Here is an 18,744-nt window from a genome sequence, read left to right as displayed (position 1 = left end):
CCCCGCCTGAACCAAGCACATTTTCTCCAGTGCGGCTTTACCCAAACCTAAAATCTTCTTGACTGGAGAACAACTGTGTCGGGACTCATTTGAAAGCTCAGATCTACAAAAGTGATTATCACTTTTTTGTCACATTTTTAAAGCGTTTTTGTTTTAGTGTCTTTTTGTTTCGTTTTTGCAAAAGGAGATATCCTTTTGTCACTTTTTTGTCCGTTTTTTGTCACATTTTTGTTGCTCTTTTGTCACATTTTTGTTGCTCTTTTTTGTTACTTTTTGTGGCTTTTTTGTCACTTTTTCATGGCTTTTTTGGGCATGTTTTTGCAAAGGTATTTTTGTCACATTTTTGTTGCTTTTTTGTCATGTTTATGTTTCTTTTTTATTTTATTTTTTTTTCATTTTTTTTATTTATTTCATTCATTTAAAAATGCAACAACAGCATTTAGCATGAATGAAAAGGAGCAGAAAGAAGTAAAACGTATAATGTCTGTCCCTTATCAACACAAAATCATTTACAGTTTCATTTCATTGTTTTTCATTGCTTTTTGTCACGCGTTTTCATCCTCGTTTTTGTTGCTATTTTGATGCTTGTTTTTGTTTTTAGATTTTTTATTTTTTTTATTTTTTAGATTTGGGTAATGCTGAACTGGTGAAAATGTGTTAAAATAATATTTCCTCAGAAAGTTGTTGCCCTTTCTGCTTCATTAATTTATCTTTTGAAAATCTTAACACCTCTGCTCGATCCATTTGTGTTGCCAGATTGGATCCCCGTTGAACCATTGTGTTTTAACGTTCCTACGCTGAATATTGCCACGCAGATCTGGCAACCTCGTCCCCCACAGCAGTCACAGACGAGCAGGCAGCATCACATACCAAGCCACAAGTGGAAACCTCTCGTTACCGGATCTTTTTCTGCATATCGTTTTGTAAAGGGAAAAAAAAACATGTAAACGAACACACATGACATTTTGTTTGGATGACGATGGTCCGAAGGCTTTTATAGCGCCGTTTCAGCCGGTGGTTCATTGGCTGGACTTGCCCTGGATTTGCCTGTTCCCGTGCAAAGGTAACGTTTTGTTTCCCCCCCCCCATGACGAATGCTTTCGTTTCGCAATCCCTGTCCAGTAAAAGACCTGGCAACGCGTTAGTCATGCAAGTTGTACAGCTTTTACTTGCGATTCCGCGGAGAACTAGCTTTAGGCCTCCAGCTACGCCTCGGTGTACGCTGGACGCCGTGCCCGCCTTTAGCTCATCGATTCCGGGCGTCGCCTTCGCCGAGCACCCGCTGCAGCTGGATTACAGGTGTTTCGCCCGCAAGAAACAGTCCTGAAATGTTTATTATAGACATTTTTGTCAACGAGTAAGTTTATCAATCGTGTCGCCAGCCCTGTTGAAGCCATAATAGTTCTATGAAGCGGTGTGTGTAAATCATTTGCCTGTTGAATAGTGAAGTTTTGACAGCTTTAGCCATTTGTGCTAACATCAACAACATGCCAACTTCAGTGGACAGCTGGACCGACATGGCCAAGGAGATGCATTATTTATTTTTTGGACGTTTCCGGTAAGTAACGTCTGCTCTTTCGCGTGCACACATTTCAAACAGTGATGATGAAGTTGATCTTGCACGAGTTTGTTGTATTTGCTTGTCTCTGCGTATTGCAACATGACTAAAACCGCAGATGAGCGCGCGCTGAAAGGATATTGGATTCCTGCCATTTGATACATCACCATACGCTCTCCAAGTGAATTAAACTATGCAATTAAATTCAACCCTCTGCTTTTTGCATCTGACGACCGTGTTTGGTTTATTGTAGCCAGCGATCATAGCACATAAGCACCCATTATAAAGCGTGTTAAACAAAATATGAATGAAGAGAGGTGCTTGATGCGATTAAAAGCTTACTGGATTTTAGTGACTTCAAGTGACCTAAATGAAATAAAACACTGTAGACTGTTGTGCAATGTGCATATGTCATATTTGGGCTGCAAGTTCTCATTCAGACATCTAAACTAGGGCTGAAACAACTAATCGATTAATCGACGACCAATCGATTATTGAAATATTCGACAACTATTTTAGTAATTGATTCATTGTTTTCTGGTTCACACAGACTCAAATAGAGCAAAAATGACATGGAAATGTAGTATTTTTTGATGAAAATCTACTTTATTCTTCATAGTTAGGGTCTGTAGTGTTTTGTACATTGTAAATTTCATGAATATCTGTCTGTGTCTCATCCGATCAGAAAGCAGAATTAGCACTAAGATCCCCCTACAAACATTTACTTTAAGTTTACTCCATCACCACATCCTCAAGCAGCACCACTTTAGCTTTATGTAAAAAAAAAAAGAAGAAATTTCCGACATCATTCACAGCCAAGCGATTAATCATAAAAATAACCGATAGATTAATCGATTACAAAATAATCGTTAGTTGCAGCCCTAATCTAAACTACAGGGTTCACCAATTGTATGCATGATATATAGTAACAAAGAAATCCAGACAGTGCCTCAGATGGTAGAACCAGCAGAGTAATAGCTGAAAGGTTGGTTTCAGCTATTACTCAAATCCTGTTTCCCGCAGATGCATAGTCTGTGTGTCCTTGGGCAGGAAACTTGTGCGAATGGTTAATGAGAGTTTGGTGGTTCGTTGGAGGGGTCAAAGGGAGAGCAGCTGTGGATACAAGGAGCATGGGGTGATGATACAATGTTATGCCGCTGGTGTTTAAGTGTCCAGGAAAATGCTTTATAAAAAATAGGATTTGTTTGGTTTGTTACTTGTTTTCAGATGAAATAATGTCCCCTTAAGAACTTAAGTTGTGATTTAGAATAAAAGCCCTGTTTCATGGCAATAGAAAATGATTTAAGAAGTGCCTGTTGTTCTTAGAAATACTTTACTGTCACTGACTCATCGTCTCATTATTCTTGTCTGGTTTCTGTCTTTGTCCAGGGTTGGGTTGGAGACATGCACCCTCCATCTCGGCAGGATTATGTGGCTATAACACTTGGACAAAAGAGTAGCGGCTACAACAACAGTAAGCAGTGGAGGAGACAGTCCTGCTGGAGGGTGAGTGGGGCCATCGCTCTTATGTAAATGAAAAGTTACTAGTTTTCCAGGGTTCGCACATTAGGCGGACTGTGTTATTTGACTCCATTGCTTTTCAACTGGTAAAGGTTTGGAAGTTGAGAGACACAACTTACTATGAACAACGCATTTGACCCACGTTTCTTCCATGAATGAAGGAGACTATGGTGAAGACCCATAGTCATAGCCCAAACATGCTGTACAATAGACGGGTATATCATTTTTTCATTATTGTGATTAAATATATACAAGTAACTAGAGGTCGACCGATATGGGTTTTAAAAGACCGATGCCAATGCCAATTATTTGGGATTATTATTGGCCGATGCTAATATTGTTGACAGATTTTTCCAAATGTCTGGTCTATAGTCCTGTAAAAACATAAACATTCGCCGATTTTGTTATATTGCTTTAGGTCAGGGGTCACAAATTATATTTCACCATGGTCCGAATTGGAAAAAAAGGTCAGGCAAAGGCCCGGAACATGCAGGGTTAATTCATGGTTATATGAGGATTTTTAAGCCTTTTGTAAATCTATTATTGTAATTCGAAAATACTGCAATTCATTGAATCCTGTTATTAATGGTTTTTTGCTCTAAAAATATTTTTTTGCTCCTAAACTGCAGAATGCATAATTATACACATTGTGCATACATGACAGTGATGTGTTTCTCCTCTTTGCTCAGTTCAACACACTGAGCCCTGCTTACCCCAGGTTTAGTCCAGGTTTAGTCTAGTTTTGACCTGCTCGCTGCCAATTGGAAACAGCCACGCTTTATTATACACCGGATTGTAGCCTTGGGCTAATTTCCATCCGTCATCCCCCATGCGCACTCTCAAACACACCCACATTCATCCTGGCCTATTGTACATGTTTTTAGTGGTAGGGGAAACCGGAGTACCCGGAGGAAACTAACGCACACACGGGGAGAACATGCAAACTCCACACAGAAAGGCCCCGTCCAGGTGGGGATCGAACCCGGACCTTCTAGCTGTGAAGCACGAGCGCTAACTGCTGTGCTACCGTGCCGCCCTTTTTGCGCATTATGATCGTGCGTGCATATTTAATTGGGGAGTCCGCAGTTTTATTTATTTATTTATTTATTTATTTATTTGAAAAGGAGGGACAATACATATTAATGAACATTTTTACAAATGTAAATATGCCAGATTATAGCCTTAGGCTAATTTCCATCTGCAGACCCCCTGGCAGGTTGATGTTTCACACGAGTTAGTAAAAACATACAGAGACACGAGATACAGACTATATACAGACAGGAATTTTAAACTTTAGTGAGCCGTATTTCAGTCATTCCGCAGCCGTTTCTAAAAATATTAAAAGTGTTTAGAAGCTCAGATGTAGGACTTTCTCTATCTGTTCATCTGGGCTGTAGTTTACCATTCTACAATCAGAGAGAAAGAGCACATGCAGCCGCTCGTCTAGTGGCTTCTGCTTTAGGTGATTCAATCATAGTTTTTGTCCCAGCTTTGACTAGTTGCCATTAGCATTAGCATGCTGCTGTTAGCATTAGCATACTGTTACTAGCCGCTTTATTTTACAAGGCGAACAAAAATACAATTGGGCAGGTTAAAACTAATTCACTGAGGTTTGGTTTATCAAACTTGTTTCATTCAATGTTTCTAAGTTCTCCTGAGGCCGAGGAAGTTGTGGCAGATACAGCAAGTCTCTTTTGGTCCCGGACATATCAGCTGTTATCGGCGTTAGACTGATCAATATTGCCGATATTGTATTGTATTGTAAATATTGCCCAAATATTAGCTGAAATATTGGCCCGATATATCAGTCGACCTCTACATGTAACTTGCTGGTGTACCCCCAAAAATAAAGCAAATCAGATAAGTATTACATCAGCCATCAGAATAATAATAGAAGAAGAATGAATGAACTTCCCTTAAATGGCAGGGTATCCACACACAAAAAAAGATTATTTTGAAATGACTGAACTTTTGTGCTTTTTTTTTTCAGAAATGGAAGCAGTTGTCCCGGCTCCAGCGCAGCCTCATCCTCTTCACTGTGGTGCTGCTGCTCATCTGTGGACTGGCCTCGTACTCCACCATCACCGAAAAGCTCAGAGGTAAGAGCCTCTTTAACTAACGGTCTTTAACTAGAAATCTCTTTACATCGCCTTAAGGGAGATTTCACTTTGATTTAATGCCAGGATGGATGGGCACCTGGAGATCATTTCGGGTAATCGGGCTCGGCATTTGTGCTTTTATGAATGTTGTTGGAACACTATGAAGCGGACCATGAAGTGACTAAATATGGAGCATTTACACACATCTGAAGGCTGAATACGTCCCGCTCTAGACGATAATAACATGGCATGCCCTGCTGCTCTAATGGAATAAATACATACTTCAAACCAAATGCATCGTTTCATTATGTGTAAAAATAACAGCGTCCACGACCAGCCTCATTATATCACCATGGAGACCGTTGCCGAGCAGCTGTGGGCAGATGTGTGAATTTATCCATACGCTGAAAACATGCCACGAAAACATATTTGGGGTAAATAGGTTTTACAATGCTGGATTTGTTAATGCTGTGTTTCTGGTTTTTGTGCTATAACAAGTCAATAATGGAAATCGATCTATCTTTGCATCATTATATAGTAATTCAGAAGCGATTAAAAAATATTCTCTCACCCTTTTGTTGTTATTTCAGGAGGTGAGCTGGAGACGGAGACAGACTCTGTGCACCCACTCGCTCCTCATGTGCTGCCAGAGCCGGAAAAAACGGGCCAACTCCCCCGGCCTGAACCGCCCTCCAAGGTCTGTGCATTTCTCCACATCTCCAAGGCTTTATGTATATTTTATATAAGCTCCATCGAACAATCGTACTGTTCCAGAGATAGAAAGGAACTTTGGCATTTTCAGAGTCAATTTTGTTTTTATTGATTCATATACACAGTACAAAATAGTCTTTTATTTTGTGATTATTCTGTAATTGAGCTTATCGTTAGAGTTCCTAAATTATTATCTTCCATGGGAATTAACAGGATTTTATGGGAATTAACAGGAATACATGGGAATAAACAGGGAATTGGCATAACTGAAGGCGGCTTTACAGACAGATTTAAACTGCTGCATAATAATCTGATTTGAGAGTCATACACTGAAATGTCTATTATAGGAGAGAGAAAACTTACAATTAAATAATCTTGACAGTGATTTGGGTTCATGGCCAACACAAACATTAACTGTATGATTGTGAAACTATGGAGAAAGAGAAAATGTTAATTGCTCAAATAAACTACACAAACAGACAAAGGAGGGCTGTAAGAAATGGAACAGACTCACTCCATGTTGTTAACCATCATGCAATATTGTGTTGTTTTAGGAGTCTGTACCTGTGTCAGTCTGTACAGAGTGTTCTACAGCTTAGCTCTGTTTCATGCAGCTCAGTGTCAGACACTGGCCCCGCCCACTCCGTGTTCAGTAAAGATCAGTGTTTGTCATGATCTGAGTTCATCAATGACAGTGTGACAAAACAAAATTGTTAAATATATAAAGAAAACTTTGCTGTTTGTTCCTCCACTTAATCAGATTTAGGTTTAAAAAAGTCACGTTTTGATAGTGTGGTCCTCACTCCAAAGACAAAGGTCTTGCGTGTGACATCACTCAAAACATGTTTTATGGTTCAAAAACATAATTAATGGGGGAACTAACAAATTGTTAATCAAATGGAAACTGCAAAAGTATACTGTTTATTTAAGTGTGACAGTTTATAATCATTTAAAACTCACAACATTTTCGAGCTAAAGTTCCCATTGAAGGTTTCCAGCAATTTATCAAGTGTTTTTCGCCCCTTTGCAACCTTACATGTTTCCCTATTCATAAATTGTATGGGAAATAACAAATAGCAAATTCCCTCTGTAGAGAAGTGCACTGCTCTTCTAGTGACTAAAACACACTTGTGTTTGTGTTTCCTCAGAAGAAATTACCCAACAAACGAGGACCACCTTTGCTACTAAACCTGCAGAAGAACGGAAATGCTTCAAACACCGTCGAGGACAAGCCTAAGGACAGTAAGAATAAGGGAGACGAACAGGGAGTCATCAGGTGAGTTCTTTCATTCTTTCAGTCTTTCTTAGTTTTCTTACAGTCAAAAGCACAGTTTGTTTGAGTTTGCGGCTCATGTTTTTCTGCCCAGTTGGCGCGGGGCTGTGATCGACACTGAACAAGGCACAGATGGTGCCAAGGACGGCGACGCCAAAGATGACACTGCCGCCGATCAGGACATTAAAACTGTCAAGGAGGCCGGTTTGTAATAGTTTTTGTTTTCCACTCTACCAACTGTCCCAACAATACTGCTGTACAGAACTTGCTTGCTTGCTTTCAAATGTGACATACTTGACTAAAATGTGTACAATCTTAACTTTTAGTGGCTTAGTAGCCACTGTGACTTGACAAGCCAGCATTTGCTTGTTATGTTGCATGTGGTAATTTTCCTTCATGTTTTTATAATTCATTTTACTTTTCTATACCTTTCAAAGACACAACACTTAAAATAGATGGGAAGTTAGACCTTTTTAAGCCCTCATAATTAGTGAATAATCTTAGTGTTTTTCCAACGCCCTTTTTATCAAACTGATCTGATACCAGAGAAGTCACCAATATACCAGTCCGATACTACAGGATGCCAATGAAACTGTTAAGGGTTCTTTCTACATGCAGGTTCATCCGCTTTGTCGAGCTTTTCTATAACAGCTAATAGCTGTACAGCGTGCTCCTCTGTGGGAGCGCCTCCCACAACAGATGTGTGTGTATGTGCAGTGGAAACGGAAAGGTGTGCGGGTCAATACGTGCACGTAGATCGTGGCGTGCGCTGTATAGTCGCGCTATGTGGAACGAAGGCTATAGTGAGCCTTGTACGAAGAAGCTAAGAGCCAAACCACACGGTTCATCATCATGCAACAAAAGGCTGTACAGTGTGTCTCAGTGCTCGACTCTAAAGACTTAATGAAGGCATCATAAAATGTTAATGTTTAGACAAATCCTCCAAAACCAGTAAACTGCCCTGGCTTGCACCCATTGAGCATCCTTTAAAAAAAATACAATGTGGAATCAGATTGGTAAATCTTTGAGTATATACCTGAAAGAGCCGATGCTGGAAAAAATGCGATATCAAGTATTAGCTACAAATATCAGATCCTGAACCGATGCCTGTTTTGGCTCTTAACGTTTTAAAAACGCAACTTTTGCCAACTAAATCTCAGCTGCACCTCATTTTGAAGCTCAGAACCAGGATAATTCAGTCACTCAGCTCGTCGTCCACAAATGTATTTTTGATCGGCTAGCAGCAGCATGCTAATGCTAGCAGCAACTGATCAAGGCTGGGAGATAAACTATGATGAGATCGCCCACTGCTGAAGTGGCCAAGTGTTTGTATTTTAGTTTATGAAATGCTGTTAAAGAATAACTGATCTAACGTTTGTCATGCAGAAGTTGTAATGTTCAGATCACTTTATGTGAGTTTTATATATTCATGTGACCTAAAGCCTGTCATTCAGCCAAGGATGATTAGTACAAAAAAGTTCATTGAGCCTTGTTAAGTTTTTCAATTACAGTTTATTAATAGATATAATTGATCTGTAACATCTCATTTGCAAAAGATCACATTTTGTTGATCTCACTCTGGAGAAAAGAGACCATTCACTTTTTCACTCTTTTAAGAAAGTCTCTTGATATCGGTTAATATTGGATATCGGCAGATACTCAAACCCCCAGTGTCGGTATTGGAGGCAAAAAAGCTGGATTGGTACATCTTTAGTATTGTCATTGGTCCAACCCTAAATAAACTGTCTATCAGAAGCCTGCTGGTGTTCTTGTTCAGAATACTAGCCTTCAATGAATAATCAGCTCTTCGATGGACAAATGCAAGATGCCCTGAATGCTCCTCCATCTTTTGTCTGCATGCCAGTTTGTGTCGCTGTTTCCCTTATATTCTTATTATTATTATTATTATTTTGGGGTAATTATATACTTTTGCCACCAATGAACTAGCGACCCTCTTGTTTTGGCATGCGATAAACACTCACCCTGGGGAGCATGATACTAAACTGTCTACACTCTGCTGTCCTATATTGAAGACTCTTGTTTTCTTCGCAGATCATTCCTTTCACAATATGTCAGGTGATTCAAATTCTGATTCAAAATTTCCACAAATACAGAAATAACTAGCTTTGTTCCCATGTGAATTAGCATGTTGGAGATCTTTGAGTTATTAAACGTGTTGTGTATCGTATGTGTGTTTTCAGAAACGGAGTTGCTGGAGGCAGTGCGGGACTCCTTCAGACACGCCTGGCAGGGGTACAAAGACTTTGCCTGGGGTCACGACGAGCTCCGGCCCATCTCCAAATCCTTCAGCGAGTGGTTCGGCCTCGGGCTCACGCTCATCGACGCCCTGGACACCATGTGGATAATGGGGCTAAAGACTGGTACTTTAACAATCAAATTTCCATCTCTTGACAACCTTCTGTGGGCTAGTTTTAGTCCTTATTCTGGGAGTAGTTTTCTTCACTGAGATTGCTTTCAACTTGAGTATTTTGATTTGTTGTTTGCTTTATTTTTGGCAGAATTTGAAGAAGCCAAAGCCTGGGTATCCACAGAGCTTTCCTTTAACAAAAATGTGGATGTGAACTTGTTTGAAACCACCATTCGGATCCTGGGAGGGCTGCTCAGTACCTACCACCTCACGGGAGACACACTATTTCTGGAAAAAGCGGTACGTTCAGATGTTTCGATCAAATGTGTCATTGCATTATTGGTTGTTTTTTTTTAGTGTGAGGAAGTGCGTCATTGCAGGTTTTGTCAAAGTCTTGTAACACCCTAAAGCGTGTCGTCTGTCCCATGAGTCAAATCTCAGATATTTTTGGAGTTTCTAATTTTGTATTGTTTGTGCCGAAGAAAAAGCATTTGATGTTGACTTTGTCTGACATCTTCCCTTGGGTTTCAGAAAACCTTTATTTTTAGCTTTCTTTGACTGCTCGCTGATGCTGCAGTGAACCTTTCTGAAGTACGTATACTAGCGCTGCACGATAGAAAAAATAGGATTTGATAACTGTCTGGAATTGAATTTTACTAAACACAGTGACAAGACAAACATGAAACATTAGGAAAACAAGGCTGAAATGAGCATTTTTTATTTATTTTTTCCTAAACGTCAATCTAAATCAAGGGGCGTTGCCGTCAGGCCTGGGAGCAAAATGTGGCAAAGAGCAAAGAACCACTGGCCCCATTTTGAGAAACATTGTTGCATCAAAGGTCAAACATCTGAAAATACTTCATATTTGTTTTGTATCCACTTCCCTTTAAGTGCACAGTAGCACTTTCAGGCCATCATTCTAAATAAGAATTTGTTCTTAATATTTTTGCCTAATAAATAACAGGAGATCTTATATGATGTACAACACAGGGATTTGGATAAAGTAGTGCTTGGTGCTTTAGGCCAGTGGTTCTCAACTGGTGGGGCCTTTTGTGTTGGGTTACAATGTGAGTTTTTCGGCTATATAATGGAAACAGCAAGTTTAATGCTTTTAATGCCCAAATACTATATTTCAGTGGGTGAAATGAGTTGTGAAGGAGGTCAGGCGCTCTTCAGGATCAAAAAGTTAACAAAAAGAGAAATCCGAGGCACTCCTATGACATAAAAAGCAACATATAGCAAATGTGTTTTTTTTCCCATTGTGCTAGTTTAAACAAACTTTGGGGGTCCCCCTCTGTTGCCTCTGAGGCCCACGGGAGGGCCCCGAAACCCCTGCCCCACAGAAAAAGTCTAAACTAAAGTGCCAAGTTCTTATGACCATGATTTACTTTTATAGGTTTATTCACTCTTGGTTCAACCGTTTTCTGCGGGATAATACAATATATAACAAGATTCCAACTGCAGGGTGTTTCATGGGTTTCAAGGGCCCGAGGTCATATCAGTTGAGAACCACTGCTTTAGGCCACTATTTACAAGTTCAGCCCCTGCCTTTTGAGGAGGGGGCAAATGTGGTCGCCGCTAAGCTAACTTGCCTTCACCTAATCTAAACCATCACAAGACTCAATCAAGAAGCATTCACATCACATCCTGTCCATTTGCAGAAGGACATTGGCTCCAGGCTGATGCCCGCCTTCAACACGCCCTCTAAGATCCCGTACTCGGACGTGAACATTGGGAAGGGCACGGCTCACCCTCCACGCTGGACGTCGGACAGCACTGTGGCCGAGGTCACCAGTATCCAGCTGGAATTCAGGGAGCTCAGCCGCCTCACCCAGGACCCACAGTACCAGGTCAGAAGCTATACAATATTATCTATCTTTAGATATAGATGTTTGGAGTAGCCCATATATGGTCATGTTCGAAGCATAAATATTAATTAAAATACTAAATAAAAATACAAAGACACGGCGACGAGCTCAACTGCCCATAAATATATTTAAAGGAACAGGCCACCGTTTTTCCAGACTGGGATCTGTTCTTACCTGTTGATGCATAGCTGTCTGTTCACGCAAAAAGACCAGAGATGTTGTTTGCATTTAGCCTCTCCTCCTCTCCTCTATGGGGCCAAATGGGGGTGAAGTTAGAAGCAACCAAGCTCTTTCACGTTTCCCCTATTTAAATACGTGAGTGTTTATCACCAAGTATCCAAGTATAGTTCCACAAAATTAAACATTCTTTTTCATTTTCTAAGCGGATATAAAGGGGAACTATATTGTAAGGCGTAATGACACCTTAGGAGCACTTCGACGTCCGCACAGTAAAGTGAAGATATTACTGCGCAGACGTCGTGCTCCTAAGGTGTTATTACGCCTTACAATATAGTTCCCCTTTTTGTCCATAGAAGAGAGTAGGAGAGGATAAATGCATCTTGGGTCTTTTTGCGTGACTGAGTGCACACACAAAGACCAGACAGGTACGCATTAACTCGTTCTAAGCTCAGGTAAGAACATATCTCAGTATGGAAAAAACTGTGAAAAAACATTCATATGAACCCGTTTTTGGCTTGACTTTTTCTGTGTGTGACAAATATGTTTATAGTCCGCCAGAAAACGACTAAAAAGAGGGAAAAATATTGATTCCCATGAGATGTTTTCTTCCCCGTCAGCTAGGTCACGCCTCCTTGTATACGTCTGTATCTATCTGCAAGAGAAGTCACAAACTGAAATTGCAAAGAGTAGTTGGTCCAAACTAATCTGTAACATTTTAACATTGTATTTTGATAATATAAATTAACATTGACAATTGGATATGTATTTTTTTTGCTTTTAATCTTGCTATGCTGCTGTGCTCCTAGTAAAGTTGAGGGTTTTGATTATGTGATACTATGTTATATTACAGTATATTATATTACGTTTTGTAGGCGGCGGTGGCTGAGGTGACGAATAAAGTCCACAATCTGGACGGTAAACTGGACGGTCTGGTTCCCATGTTCATCAATACCAACAGCGGACAGTTCACTCATCAGGGCGTTTTCACTCTGGGAGCCCGCGCCGACAGCTACTACGAATACCTCCTCAAGCAGTGGCTCCAGGGCGGCAAGAAGGAGCCTCAGTGAGTTCATGTGCACACACAGGCCGACTGCACCCACGCATTTTGAGCAATGTATTTGAAAAAAAAACAAATAAATTAAAACGTCAAATTTTTACAACGTTTTTTTTATTGTTAGTTGTATCGCTATATTTCCATTTGAAAGAACTGTAAGGCTCGTACCTCTGCCACTGAACTTTGTTGTTCCAACAGTGATCACATGACACTGTAGACCAACACTGCTCATAAACAGAAGTCTGTCTTTGCTGGTCTGCGGTCAGTTTTTCTCCTCCAAAGAGAGATATCGCGGAGGAGAGAGGACACAGATGCACCGCTGTGTTATAACAGACTGGTGTAGTGAGTCCGCTCTTATGATTCTTAGTCGTTATGTGTGAATCTCCAGTTGTTCTGTAATCGCACTAAAACCAGTCGTGTAGTGACTCCCCCATTCTTCACAAGATCTTTTAACCTCTTAACCCCCACATTACCCGAGAGCATTTTCTCCAGTTCAGCTTTACCCAAGTCCACAGCCTATGCCAGCCAGTGTTGGCTCATTTGAAAGCTAAGACTTACAAAACTAATCTAAATGGATCTTTTTCATCGCCTTTTGTCACTTTTTAGTTGTGTTTTTGTCACACATTTTTGTCACTTTTTCACCGCTTTTTTTGATGCTCTTCTGCTGCGTTTTCACCCTTGTTTTCATTTTTGTTGCTATTTGGGCATTTGTTTTCGAGAAGCTTTGGGTGAAAGCCAAACTGGAGAAAATAGGCTAGGTTCAGGTGGGGGTTAAGATGTTAAGACTGACAAAATAGTGTTGTCTTTGCTCAGCTTTAGTGTGATGAACATGTCTTCAGCACAACGTTTTCACTTGTTCATTGCTATAACTCACTATTGAACATCAACAATTATGAGCAGAAAACACTGTGTGGCTTTGCTGTATAAAATGTTTTTGTAATATTTTGCATTATGTGTTTGTCAGGTTTTTGGAGGACTATCTTCAGGCCGTAGAGGGAGTGAAGAAGAACCTGGTGCAGAAGTCTTCACCAAATGGACTCACTTTTATTGGGGAGCTTTCACACGGACAGTTCAGCCCCAAGATGGTGAGTAACTTTCAACTAGAGCTCTCAAGTGTTAAGCAGAATTTTAAACGTTCTGACATGCCCTCCCTCCAGGACCATCTCGTGTGTTTCCTGCCCGGGACCCTGGCTCTGGGCACCTACAACGGTCTTCCCGAGGACCACCTGGATTTGGCCAAACAGATGATGGAGACGTGCTACCAAATGTACAAACAGATGGAGACCGGTCTGAGTCCCGAGATCGTCCACTTTAACATGCACCAAGGCAGCGTGCGGGACATCGAGGTCAAGGTGAGGAGTCATGTTTTTAGATCCAACTCCGGTTTATTGCACATTGCTTTGTCGCTAATTCCTTCTGTTTCGTTTCCATAGCTGGCAGACCGACACAACCTGCTGCGACCGGAGACTGTGGAGAGTCTCTTCTACCTTTACAGATTCACCAAGGACAAGAAGTACCGGCAGTGGGGCTGGGAGATACTGCAAAACTTTAACAAGTACACAAAAGTAAGTCGAATTCTAAAATGACATGAAAGACAAGACAACATTTAGTCAGAACCTTGAATCACAATTTGAACAATATGTGCAACTCTATTAAAAGAATCAAATACAGAATTACTGATAGCATATATCAGCATTGCAATGATGACTGTGTTGTCAGTTGCCTATTAATGTTAACTAAAGCTTGGGCCAATGCTATTTAGAACAGAAAAGCCAGAGATCTTTGTTGAATGTTTGTCTATGTCAATTTATTAAATAACCAGGGGATGTCATCCTTGTTTAATGAGAAATCCCTTGTAACATTCTCCAGGTATTGGTGAGTACTCAATCAAATCCACTGATCAGTTACCAGCCTGTAGTTTTCTTCTAAAATACCCATAGATGCGAGCCACTTTTAAAGCCATTAAATGAACTGTGCCAAAATCAAGGCCTTAAATGTCACTAAAAAGTATAAAATTTCAAAATTACGACATTGCTCAACAATTTTTACTGTTAAAGTTAGTTTCCTGTTTTGTCCAATTCTCTTTCCTCTGATGAAGTGTTTGAAAATCTTAAGAGATGGAATTGTGGCATTAAAATAAAGTACTTTGGCATTAACCTCTTAACCCCGGCCTTTTCTCCAGTTCATCTTTACCCAAATCTAAAAGCTTCTTGACACATTTGAAGGCTAAGACCTGCAAAACTTATCGTTTTTTCCTTGTGTTGTCGTGACTTTTTCATTATAGCTTTGGTGCTATTTTGTCGTGTTTTTGAGGTGTTTTTATCACTTCTTCATCACTCTTTTGATGCCTGTTTTGTTCAGATTTTGTTGCTATTTTTATGCTTTTTTTGGCTGCCTTGTCATCCTCATTCACGTCTGTTTTTTGCTATTTTCAAGAAGGTTTTTGATTGTGAAGTCGAACTAGAGAAAATAATTGATTTTAAAGGAGCTATATCATGCTATTTTAGCCATTCCAAAGTTAAGTATAGGCATTTATATGATATATTGTACCTCTACCATTATGGAGCACTCATTTTTGTGATAAATATAAGTGTTTTCTGGAGGTATTTTTCGAACCCGGAAGACACAACGCTTCGATTCAGTTAACTCCGCCCCCTCTCTCCGCACATACTTTACCGTAATATAAATAAACAACAATAAGTGAAGTCACTTCACGATGCAGTTATACGGAGTTGACATCTGCAACACAGCTTCATAAATGGCTAACACACAAGCTAATATGCTAACACACAAGCTAACCCGCGTTTGGATTGACTCACCCTCTGCTCCATCGCTGTTTACATTATGGGACTCGCGTTGGTTATAAAAGTTAATCCACTTTGATTCTGGCGAAGGTTCACCAAACATCCATCAAGAGACAGTCACAGAAAAACACCATTTTGGCTGATAGTCGCTGAATCCCGGAGAAAAAAACAGCTAGACGAGTGGCCTCTTCTTGAAAAAGGTTGAATAAACTCCTCGTCCTCGTAGCCAAACGCGCTTCTTTTTCTCCGTGACATTATCGTTAGTTAAGAATAAGAACAGGTGTGTCAGAGTAGGTAACGAGCTCCATCTTCACAGCTGCAGCGCAAACATGACTGATCTGTTCAGACTCGATGTGTTTGTTTTGGCCACAGCTGACCTGGAAGCACCTCGGGCACATCCTTTTTTTTTTTCTTTTTTTTTTTTTCTCTTTGTTTCTTTCTTACGACAGAAATAATGAAAACGCTGTTTTACAAATTAAAATCTGGCCGTAAGCATAGAATTAAGACATTACATTACAGACGTCGAGCCCTTCCGTTCCGCTGTTACGACACAACTGAACAGTCAGTCGTTCACCAGGAGAGGGAGGAGCAGCTGCTCAGAGAGCAGGATTCAGGAGGATTACTGAGAGCTGCGTGAATGAAGCCACAAACCACTCTGGGGGTTTTTTTGATGAGGAAATAGCATAACAACATGGCTAAAAGCACCAAAAAGTCGATTTTGCATGATATAGGACCTTTAAAGTTAAGGCGGGGGTTAAGAGATTAAGAGATTTCATGGCTGGAAGTATCGATCTTCTCTTTTGGATGCCTTTACAAAGTCTTGGATGCAGAACATATCAGGGAGAATTGTGTCGTAAATTAACCTTAATATCGGTGTCTTGTGCTCAGATTTCCTCGGGCGGCTACACGTCGGTCAATAACGTTCGGGACCCGGACTACCCCAGCCCCCGGGACAAAATGGAGAGCTTCTTTCTGGGGGAGACCCTCAAATACCTGTTCCTGCTGTTCTCAGACGACTTCAGCCTCATCAGCCTGGACAAGTACGTCTTCAACACCGAGGCCCACCCGCTGCCCATCTGGCCTTCAGCGGCGTGAGACCGGCACAGCGCACCGCTAACGCAACTGCACAAAGGAATCTCAGGGTTAGTCCAACATGTAGGAGCGGGTCTGTGCCCTGAACTTCCATCGAGAATCCTGTCGTTTCGAGCCATGGACAACAGCAAACATGGCCGACAGGGAGTTTCATTATTTTTGACTGAATTGTTGTTGTTTTTTCTGCTCGAAAAGCGGAGGAATGTTTTGAGTCATTTCGAGAAAACACAAACTGAAAAGAAATTGTCTTAATTGTTTATAACGGGAGTGATCAAGGACCGGTTTTAAGAAAATTCTATATTTATGTAAAGTTTTACTGCCGGGATGTTTGTAAAAGCATTTAGCACTGTCGGGCTTAGACGCAGTAGATGGAAGCGCAAGCAAGTAGCCTATGCTGTTTGCCCCGCACCTGATCATCGAAATACATCAGAGGAAGTGAGGAACTGCTTTCGCTTCTGTTGTCAGAGTTACAACAGGTGGAATGAAGTCCACGTAAACGCTAAGGTTTATCTTTGAATCAAACAGCCCCTCATTGATTGGAAGCACAGTCGAGCGGCCCATTGTTTTGGCAGGTGTAACACTGTTTATTGCCACACCGAAACATGGAAAAGGGGGTTCTGCCTTGACATTAATGTTAACCTCTTAACCCCCCACCTGAACCGAGCACAATTCTCCATTTTGGCTTTACCCAAATCTAAAAGCTTATTGAAAAAAATAGTGATAAAATGAGATGAAAACGCAACAAAACAGCAACTAAAGAATAACAGAAAAGTGACAAAAAGCCATGAAAAGAAATGTCAATGCACTTGGTTAAGGCAGGGGTTAAGAGGTTTTTAAAATTAGGCAATTGTCCCGTGTTTTTTCAGACGCAGGGCCGTTTACAAATGAACTTGTATTAAAGATCACTCTAGCATTAACAATGTACTATGTAATGTGCAGAATAAAAAACCTTGAAAGCCACAAAAATCGACTGCACTGAGAGAGAGGGGGAGAGATTAACACTTAACTCATCGACTCGTCTAGTCGACAAATACTGTACAATTAAAAGCAATAAGATTGTAACTGTAAGCAATTTGTCTTCTCATCAAACTGTGTCCCAAAACAAGACTTAAAAACATGTGAAAAAATGTTTTGGTTAATTTGCTCTACAACATATTCATCTGGTTTTAATTTTACCACACAAACAACAACTATAAAAGCTTTTAAAATAGATGAATGATTTGAATAGATCAGTGAATGTCTTGAGTGAAAACCCACGACCCTGTTTGTACGCTTTTAATAGGCTTTTGGGAGAAGCTTCGCGCTCTTTGATAGAAAAGGCATTATCAGGTGTGGGGCAGCAGAACTTCTTCACATGCAACTTTCAAATCCAATACTACTCTCATCTTTTTTTAATGCGCTTAAGCAAGATCCATTTACGAACAGTCATTTTCTACAAGAGGAGCCGTTTCCTGTTACACAAATGTAGCATCCGAGTCCAGTTCTCTCCCGGTTTTTGCCAAGCTGCACAAGTTACTGTGAAGACCTTTTCTTCTATAAATGTTATACAATGTACTCTTTGAAGTTGCGCTTTTTCTTCTTTGTCTGAGCAGCTGCTATTTTGAATGTAATTTTTCTCGATCCAATGTAGTGCAGAATTTCCGATTCAGTTAGAGCTTAATATATTGATTTCTAGTGTACCGTGTAAAAAAAAAATAGTCCTCTTTGGTTTGTTTGTTCTGTAGATATTTTCCACTTTTCTTTCATTGTTTTGAATTTGTATCGAGACCAAATTTTGTATTTTGTGCAAATCTTTCTGGAAATGTCCTTTGTGTGCCTTCAATGTTGCATCAGAGACCATTGACATCGCCATGACCCTTTTCATACGAGCTGTTTCCACTGCCAGTCACACTTGGACCATACCACAGGGGTCTCCAACCTCCTTACCCTCATGAGCTACTTTTATCGGACAAAAAACGCAAAGAAAATAATTTTGTTTCGTCTTAAGGGGACACACTGTGGGTGAAGGAAACTATTTTGGAGCTATTGATCTAAAACTTTTGCAGTAGAGTTGTGACTTAAATATAAGAAGAAAAAAACATTTTCTTTTATATTTTAGTATTTGAATAAGGCATTTTTTTTGGCTAAAAAAAATGTGTCTGTATCTATGACAACCATAGACTGTAAATTAAGAATGGACTAAGAGAGGGTGGTGTTCGGCACACGCTAGCTGAAGC

At 40.3% G+C, this 18,744-nt stretch overlaps 1 protein-coding gene across 3 annotated transcripts; it reads left to right on the top strand.

The window, feature by feature from the left end:
* Positions 1–844: 844 nt before the first annotated feature.
* Positions 845–16,979, top strand: man1b1b (mannosidase, alpha, class 1B, member 1b). 3 transcript variants are annotated; one of them, XM_079560886.1, is made up of 15 exons: positions 845–1,063; positions 2,948–3,064; positions 5,070–5,178; positions 5,769–5,875; positions 7,041–7,165; positions 7,257–7,366; positions 9,215–9,238; positions 9,364–9,543; positions 9,682–9,830; positions 11,192–11,380; positions 12,451–12,641; positions 13,597–13,717; positions 13,790–13,984; positions 14,066–14,197; positions 16,325–16,979. In XM_079560886.1, the coding sequence occupies exons 2-15, from the start codon at positions 2,963–2,965 to the stop codon at positions 16,529–16,531; spliced, it is 1,941 nt and encodes a 646-aa protein (XP_079417012.1). In that variant the 5' UTR covers positions 845–1,063; positions 2,948–2,962; the 3' UTR covers positions 16,532–16,979. The 3 variants fall into 3 exon arrangements, with proteins under 3 accessions (XP_079417012.1, XP_079417011.1, XP_079417013.1); XM_079560885.1 differs by having other exon boundaries at positions 7,038–7,165; XM_079560887.1 differs by lacking the exon at positions 9,215–9,238 and having other exon boundaries at positions 7,038–7,165.
* The last annotated feature ends 1,765 nt before the right edge of the window (positions 16,980–18,744 follow it).

This window comes from Gobius niger (assembly GCF_951799975.1).
Source record: "Gobius niger genome assembly, chromosome: 1".
In the NCBI taxonomy this organism is placed as follows: Eukaryota; Metazoa; Chordata; class Actinopteri; order Gobiiformes; family Gobiidae; genus Gobius; species Gobius niger.
Note: the sequence above shows the minus strand (reverse complement) of the source record. Positions and strands in the feature narration are given on the sequence as shown.